We start from the raw sequence: 8,739 nt of genomic DNA, 5'->3' as shown, positions 1-8,739 counted from the left end.
TGTTCCTATCTTACTATCCCCAGACGTAACAGAAGTGGAGAAAGAAGATAGATAGTTTTAAAATGATAAAATGAGTCTTATGATTAAATCACGGAAGTGAAACTCATGYACATTATTTTCCAGGGGGCAATAAGGACACCTTGTCCAAATAAATTGCGGTTTGTCTTTACATGGCAATTTTAAGTGAGAGGAGTTGCTCTCTGCACATGCCTCTCTCACCACTGAAGGAGACTGGATGGCTAAGTTAGATTGGATGGTTAACTTCTGAATGGCTCAAGTGAGCTAAGATTAAATCTCACCCTGTGTTGCACAGAAGGACATTTGCCCCAGTACAGAAGATGCTGAGCTAATGAAATGTTTACTTGAATTTTCTAGCAGGGACAATCGTAAATTAATTCTGAGAAGTTATTTCTCTTAAAGGACTGGGTGAAGCAGCTTTAAGTGCCTTTTGCAGTATTTTACAACTGGAGAAGGCAAAAAGTTGGATGGCTGTGCTCAGTACCTAATATAATTAGTCATGCGACCTTCAGTCAAATACGTGCTCTGCCACAGAATCCTTCGATGAGTAACTCTAATTGTAGTCCTCAGAAGCTGTTTGTAAGTACCTAATTCCCTTAAATGATCTCAAACATTTCTAAAGTGGAAGTAACTGTTCTTTATTATATCAGAGGAACATTATTCCAAGCAATCATGTGCCTTTGGAAGGAGGAGGAAGAGGAGAAGTCAGTCCTGGGAGAAGAAGATGAGGAAAAGTGTCATCATGTCAGTCTCTGCTGCTTATGATTGGAAGTTGGGGGTTAGGGGGAGTGCAGACAGTAGAATTTACTTAGGAAAAGGGCCAAAAGTAAATTATTTTGGAAAATGCTGTGTTAAAAAATTTGCATTTGAGGCATTTGCCTCAAACCCTAACTAGAAATATGTTGGATCATCTACTTCCACTAGGCTTGTTTTGCCACCCCCTCAGTGATTAGTACGACTTCCTCTGCCAGCAGAAGTCTGTACTTCAGCTGCTGTGTCAATGTTTTGTATTCACACAGGAGAACTGGTCAGAAAACTTTCCAGTACATAATGCCATTTCATCAAAACTCAGACTGCCCTGCAGAAAAGATTTGTTTTGATAATTTGGGGTTGAAGAGCACTTGACTCAGGCTCATGGATAAAGGTTAATGCAGACAGTAAAACAATATCCAGGGTAGGGCACAACTTTATTTCAAACCTTAAATGATTGATAGTATTGCCCTATGCCTGTGCTCTGATATGATTTGTGCCAGGCTCTATGTAAGATGGGAATTCCAACTTATTTGGTTAAGCCAAGGATGGCTGGGGTGATGTCTCTGTCCCTTTCACCCTTCAAGGCTCAAGACTTCGCAGATTCACTTCCCAGTATTTTCTTGGCCATAGCATGCTGAAGGATGTTGCACTGGAGCAGCCCAGCCCTGGTACTGAATCCTGCCCCACATGCAGTGCATTACACTGGCACACATCTAAGCTAGCTAGGAAATTCAGCCAAGTGGGCATCCACGCCATTTATAATGGACTTTCAGCCACTGTGACCTTCCCAAAAAGACCCTTGTAACTCTCCCTCACGCAGGCGAGGTGCTGCCCAGCACCTCCTGCTGCACCTCTAGGCTGATGGGCTGTAGCGCTCTTTGGGATCCAACCTGCACAGCTCAAATCCAACCCCCAAGCCCTTCACATGTTGCAGTGGGTGCAGGGCACCCAGCAGCAGTTCATCCCTCTGAGTGGGGCAAAAGCACTCTGCACCCAGTTAGAGTGTTAGGTTTTTTTCAGTTTATTTCCTTCCTGCTCATTATTTCCCACCTACTGTGCAGATTATAGCCTGGTTTATCTGTCAAAGCCTGTAATTCTCAGAAAAATCATCTCTGAACTGAAGGGTGTTCTAAAGATCAGCTGTGTCAGGACTGTCTGCTTATTCATGGAGTATGTATTGTTTGAGCTGGATGTGATAGTATTGCATTCATAGGGACATTTATTTTTTTTAGCTTTCATTTGCATGCACTTTCCTTGGCACTTAAAGGTCAACACTTAAAAAAAAAATACAATGATAGTCAAAGCTTATGTGGTCAAATTTGGATACATGTGCATAAACATGCATGAAATCCAATCCTTCAAATAGGCATGGGACATGTCAGAAGAAATTAGGAATGCATTTTAGCATTGCAAGATGGTATGCAACAAAGCTGTGTTTCTGGATCTGTATGTTAAATACTTAATAGGAGGGTATTTTAAAATATTTTTAGGGCAATACAGATAAAAAGACAAAAAATGGAAATGATGTCAAGCATAACATGTCTGGGGATCCAAATAAAGGGGGATCTTCCATTTAAAAGAAAGAAAAAAGTATATAATTTTCTGAATTAAATGGAATTTGAAAGAAAAAAAAGTAACAGAAGTAGGATCATTTAAATGCTCCCTTAAATGATTCATGCTAAGATCCAGCATTGCATTGTCATCTAGTACCGACCTCTGGACTTTTATTACAATGCCTCATCACTGTGTAAATTGCTGTTTCCATTTATGTTTTTATATGATCTGAACACTTTCAATGGGCTTTTCTTGTAAAACAAAGCATTTAATTGCCTCATAGAGACAGGAGTCATTGGCTACCACCTAATGATGTATAATGTTTACAGCCTGAACATAAAAATATCCAATTTCATATTTCTGTATGAACTTACCTGGTTTTAACAGACCATTAATAAAAATGCCATAATATTTAAAAGTCTGAGTATTTTTTTCTTTCTTTGCATTAGAAGTGAAGCAAGTCCTATGTATGTTTGCTCAGATTTATAAATGGTTTTGACTATATAATTTAGTACTATGGGAAAATAAGAAATAAAACAAAAATCATTGTTCAGGGAAGTATTTTAAAGATCATCTGTTTTCTTAAGGAAATAACTGTCACCAAATAACCCATTTGTAAGCAGAATGAAAAGTCTGCAGAAAAACAGAGCTAGAGAATTTGCATAAGAAACGTGTTTCCACCTTTCAAATAACTTAATGCTCTAATGAATTTAAGATGATTAATAAAATTGTTCATGTCCTCAAAACACCAGGAAGTTACCCTGAAGCAGATGTATCATACAGCCAAAATCTTCTCCAGCTGTTCTGCCACTTCACTTTTGACACAGGTATCTTTCTGCAGCAACTCCTATACCCCAAAACATGCAGGTTACACATTGCCATGTATGTCTGTTCCAGTATCTGCAAGGAAACTTGCTACTTACTCCAGCCTCTCCAGACTAGTGTTTTGTAAGCACAAAATAATTCACTTGCAAGTCTCATGCACTGAGGAAGAAATTGAAAAGTAATTGAAGAGATTTTTCAATAATAAATTCCTGTGACTTGTAAGAACAAACAGCATTTGGAAATGGAGGGCAGCAGCAAGAGATTAAGGTATAAGGTATAAAACTGCAAAGAAAGAGGCTGGGAGTTCACTCATTCCTCCAGAGATGTCTACCCAGGCAAGCTAACAGTCTAAATTCCCTTTATAGCCAATAGAGACAAAAAAGGCCTTCCCGAGGTGCAATTCACCTGATCTAACTTTACCTGTCTCGCTTAGGAGGAGACAAATGGCTCTCCACAAGTGCACGCTTCTCCACACTGACTAGAGGAGCAGTTTAATCAGTGGTGCAACCCCTATCATTAGGCACCCAAAATACCTGTCACATTTTCTGTCCAATTCTTCTACTCTGAATTCTAATTTTGTTTTCTGGAATATAGTTTCAAAACCCCATGCCACTCTGCAGAAATCAATGTCTTGCTATAAAATCTGATAAAAAGCAGTTTCAATACGCATTTATTCACACATGTATCTGCTTAAAAATACAACTCTTACGAAGTGTTTTTAGAAGGGGTAAGGGAGCTGCAGGTTAACAACTGCGTTTGGTGCCCTAAGCAGTACGTCATGAATGCTGATTCTATAAATAACACTGAAAGCGCAGCAGAGCTGTAACAGGCACCTCCGGACTCTCGTAAGGCAAAGATAGGAGGCGTGCAAGGCCAAGTTTTGACATACCAGGCTTTTTTCAGTAGTTCTGAGAGCAAAAAAACCCCAGCTATGAAGATCAGGGGGGTGAAGTGATGTGAACACTTCTAAAAATGGACTAGAAATCCTTTGAAGGATTTCTACGAGGGCCGTCACAGTGACCCAAATCATGATACAGGCCTGCGTGTGCAAAAAACATTACCAGTGGTAACCTTGGAACAAAAAATCTGATTAGAACATTTTCAGATCAAGTCAAACTGTTCACAGAATGAACTCTGGAAACTTCTGTAGATAACTACAAGCCCATCTGCAATTGGATTTGGACCTTGGCACCAGTAGAGAATCACTGGAGATGCAGTAACCTCTGCTGGTACCAGGTGCAGGATCACAGTGGAAATGCAATACAGAAGGACGTCATTCCATATGAAACCACCTTCTTGCCTAATAAAGTAAGATTATCAAAATAACTATAAATCTTTTAAAAGCTATTTTATTTATCTGGAAAGGAGTGAAAGTGATTAGTTGTACAAAATATTATCATACATTTGATGTAAAGCCTTCAGTCTGAACAAAAAAATACACTGTGACAGTAAAGAAATAATAGATCTGTTTAGGTACTGGACTCTGCAATGTTACCGCTGCAGTTCTCTAGCCAAAGGACTCGGTAAGATCATGGAAGAACTTCAACTGCTATAACAGAACTTAAGGTCAGTGTACCCCAATGTTTACCATATATTCTGACTGCAAAACCCTGCAAAAAATGAGAAAATAAACAAAGTAATGCTTCTGTACATTTTTTTCAAGAAAGTTGAAGCCATATTGAGACTAAAAAAACCCACCCCATTTTATTTTAAAATCCATTGACAAATCAGTGTGCTGTTTGTAGAATTTTTAGTAGCTCTAGGATTAGATTCTGATCAACAAGAACTGTTCTTTAAGGCGTACTACTGTAAGTATTCTAGGGTCAGCTAAGCAATTTCTAAATAAGCTACCCAGAGAAGATGTTGTTTTAAAATATGTTTGTGTAATGAATAGCATGCTTTTCTACTATAACTGCTTTAATTCAAGCAGCTGAAAAAACTAAATTTCATAAAAATGGGTAATTTTAAAAGAGGACCTCATTTATTTACTTATGTTTTAGTCCACTAGAAATAAAATTACTATAATAATAATAAAATTAATAGCCAGCGCTTAACTGGCTATTTTGCAATCTCTTTACCATTGCAAGAAAAAATCCAGTATCTGAATCAGTAACTTACAAACACACAGATGAAAAAAGGATGTTGTTTGTTCGTTTGTTATTTGTGACAATTCACGAGAAGCCTATTAAACAGTTCCTTTTTGGTAAAAAAGCCAACAGATTTTCCCAAAGTGGGCTCATGAAGTTAGGTTTTTGTGCAGATGCTGCAATGAGACCAATGGGAGACGCACTGCGCTTTTAGACACCAGGCTGCTCCTACCCGGAACCCAACTTTGGACACTCAGCTTTCTGCTCTAGGAAACAGGTTTTGTACCTCTTTCTCTAGCTATTTGGTTTGGTTATAGTCAGATTAAAACTGAAGTCTATCATCAGGATTTTGGTATCTTATGCATACCAAGTGGGGCTGGGGTTTGGGTTTTTGTTTAACAAAATTTTTCAATATTAGTAAGTGCACTTTGAATATTTTGCATATGGGAAGAAGCCTCTGTTTCTGGGACTCACGTAACCTCTGAGTGATTCATCTTCAGTGAAGTTCAAACTGATGGACAGCGTGACTGTCCTCTCAAATTGCAAAGGGGTGGCATCTGGGGAAGGAGTACTACCAAATGCTGAGTATCTGAGGTATGGACTACTGGTTTCAGTAGTATGGCTACATAATGAATTCATTTTGCTTTCAGGTTGTACTTACAATGCGAGGTCCTAATCCTGCAACTTCTACAACTGCCGTGCAGTTTACATTAGTGAGAATCTGATGTGGTAATTATACACAGAGTCAGAAATGTCGGCAGTATCTGGCCCCCAATTCTCAAAATTTGAAAATAATGCATCAAGTTCCAATATTAAAATGAAATCTAACAAACAAAATTAGTGCATTTCAAATCATTCTAGCTAATATTTTGTCTTTAGACAGAAGAATTCAAGCCAAATAGACTGAATCGGCTGATAACAGCAATGCTGCAATAGGAAACTAAGACATTTTCCAAGCCTGTTTTTAAAATCCCCCCAAAATATATAAATTAACAAATTCTGTGGCTTACATTGTATACATGTTACATCATAAGGCAAAGTATCATGAAAAAGATTAAAAATTAAAAAATCCAGATGTTTTCAACTAGCAGTTGGGAATAAAAAAGCAACTAAAAAAGCAACTCAATTAATGGAGGCTGGAAAACAAAAACAAGCGAAGAGAAGCCTGAAGTACAGCCCCTGGTCCTGAGGAGAATCTCACTTTTCTTCACTGCCTGAGGTATCATTTCCATCATTCAGTTTCTGCTTTTGCATTCGTGTTCGAGTAGATGCTACACATATACACACACAAAAAAGACAGTAAAATTAAATACTTAAAAATTATTTTGGACATGATCATTTACTGTAAATATGGGTAATGACACAAGAAATAGAAGTATACTATTCTCCTAAGTAACAACTATCCTGCATTCTGTTGTAAATGCATAATTCTGCATAAACCCAAGCAATTTTTGCTCGATTTTATACACTTCCAGGAATTCATTCTACCTATTTACTGAGGTGTTTGTTGCTCCTGAACTGAATCTTAACTTTCATCTATTTTCATGCTTAAGACAAGCAGTTTGACAGCATCACACAGGGAGCTTCTTGCGGTCTGGCTCCATAGTCGTGCACATCTTGAAGAACACCACTTGCTAGGTGAGCATTAATGGGCAAATCCACTCAGCCACAGAGCTCAGATTCCACCAGAGAGGGAAAAAGTCTGGCCAGACCAAGCATGTTCCTTCTCAGGAGTGGGGAAAAAAGATGGGGGGGATGGAGCAGTTTTGTTTTTCATGACCTAGATGAGAATTTTATTTGAAAAACAGAACAGTGATCCCACAAAATCCAAAAGAAATGTTGAGCCACAGGAGTAGAAAAAGCAGTCTCTGGCATTCTAGTATAAAAGACAAAGCAACATACAAAATTTCGTACATTTTTCCTTTTCCTGACTCTAAAGGTGTTCTGGACAACTAAATACTGCTGCAGCTACTATTGATCTATAGCTGCAAGCTCTCAGCTAAGGGGCTCTCATTGCAGTGAATGACAAATGGGAAGGCATTGGCAAGCATTTAATTCTGCTTTAAGAATTCTAGTATTTAGGAAGAACATGGCACGCTCGTTCCCTTGTTCACAAGTAGCAGCATCACCTATGCTGCTATGCCATTTAATAATCCAGAAAAGGCTTTTGAGGATTTCCATTTTAATCTGCATTTTCAAGATTAGATGGAGCAAGTACAAAAAAGTAAGCAAGTTACTGAAATGACATCAATGTTGAGCAATGGTTTTATCTGAGCTGCCAAAAACTCTTATCCAAGGCACTCGCTACTGTGCGGTCACTGAAAAAAATAATACTCACTCATTTCTGCAAGCTTTTGTTGGAACTTGGACTCCTGGGGTAGGTGTTTGCTGCAAACAGAAAGCGCTCAATTAATGGAGAGTAAAATAATGTTTTAAGCTTTTTTTTTTTTTTCCTCCTAATAAACTTGACTATAAATTGGGGTCAGTTCATTTCAGTGCTATTGCCTTCTCTTACAAAGATGCAAACTCTGGACTTGGTATTTTTTTTCCCCTCCATAAAAAAGATACTGGAGATACTTGCTACTAGAGAAACTCTCCACTCAAGAGATGCTAGATTTCTTTTACTTTACTTTTTTTTTTTTTTTTTTTTAAAGCTGATCAAAGGAAACAGCATGGTTTAATATCTGGTAGTAATAGTAGGATGCTGGATATATAGGCATTAAAAATAAATCCTTGCTTCTGACATGAAATTGCCTGAGAAGTATTACACTACCATCTCATTTAATATATTTATAAACATTCAAATATTAACAGAAGTCAAGCTGTATTTTTAAAAGTCTTGAGAAACAAATACATATACATACATATATATATATATATATATTTTTTTAATGTTTCTCCAGTTTACTGAAAAGCCAAACAATAATCTTACCTTCCATCTACTTCGTCTTGCCCTTCTATATCAAAGCGCAGCCTCTTCAGTGGCTTAGGAGCAGTGCTTACTTCTGCGCTGCGCTTCAGCTGACAGTCACTGTTGCACACCATCTGGTTTATTTTTTGAAACTTTTCGGAAGTCTGGAATTACAAGAAAACAATAAATAAAAAAATTGCCAGTTAATCCTGAAACTGCTCCAGCTTTCTAGATCATTTACCAAAAAGAAAAAAAAAAAAGAAAAAAAAAAGAGAGAGAGACAGATCTAAAAGTCTGCCAGTCTGTGAACTCTACCTTCTCTCAAAGCAGCTAACAAAATACAAAACTTTTTCAAATGAAGTCTGAATATTTGAAAGGAGTTAACAAAGCACCCCAGTAGTCTTTGTGCTTAACAAATTTCCAAAATATTATATTAAATAAGAGACACTCACTGGCCAGCTCTACAGCTGTCAGAAAACTATTCCCATTCCTCCAAAAGTCACACGTATGTAAGACCAGACATTAAAAATCTTAAAACTCACCCCAAATGATTCACCAATTGACACCAAAATTCTGCCAAATGAAGAAGAG

The 8,739-nt window shown here is 37.7% G+C and overlaps 1 protein-coding gene across 3 annotated transcripts in view; it reads right to left on the bottom strand.

Moving 5' to 3' along the window:
• Window positions 1–4,481: 4,481 nt before the first annotated feature.
• The window catches only part of RB1 (RB transcriptional corepressor 1), an 83,156-nt gene continuing 78,898 nt past the window's right edge, over window positions 4,482–8,739 (bottom strand). Inside the window, exons 24-28 of one of the 3 annotated variants that reach the window (XR_003251783.1) lie at window positions 8,691–8,721; window positions 8,170–8,312; window positions 7,576–7,625; window positions 6,248–6,508; window positions 4,482–4,760 (exon numbers count right to left, since the gene is read on the bottom strand). Coding sequence is in view for 2 of the 3 variants with exons in the window: in XM_026054950.1 (XP_025910735.1) it covers window positions 4,718–4,760; window positions 6,439–6,508; window positions 7,576–7,625; window positions 8,170–8,312; window positions 8,691–8,721 (337 nt within the window). In the remaining variant the exon portion in view is untranslated. Of the gene's footprint in view, window positions 6,509–7,575; window positions 7,626–8,169; window positions 8,313–8,690; window positions 8,722–8,739 lie in introns of all 3 variants that reach the window. The other 2 variants (XM_026054950.1, XM_026054951.1) reach the window with 2 other exon arrangements.

The sequence above is a fragment of the Apteryx rowi genome, unplaced genomic scaffold (genome assembly GCF_003343035.1).
Source record: "Apteryx rowi isolate R43461 unplaced genomic scaffold, aptRow1 scaffold_976, whole genome shotgun sequence".
Classification (NCBI taxonomy): domain Eukaryota; kingdom Metazoa; phylum Chordata; class Aves; order Apterygiformes; family Apterygidae; genus Apteryx; species Apteryx rowi.
Note: the sequence above shows the minus strand (reverse complement) of the source record. Positions and strands in the feature narration are given on the sequence as shown.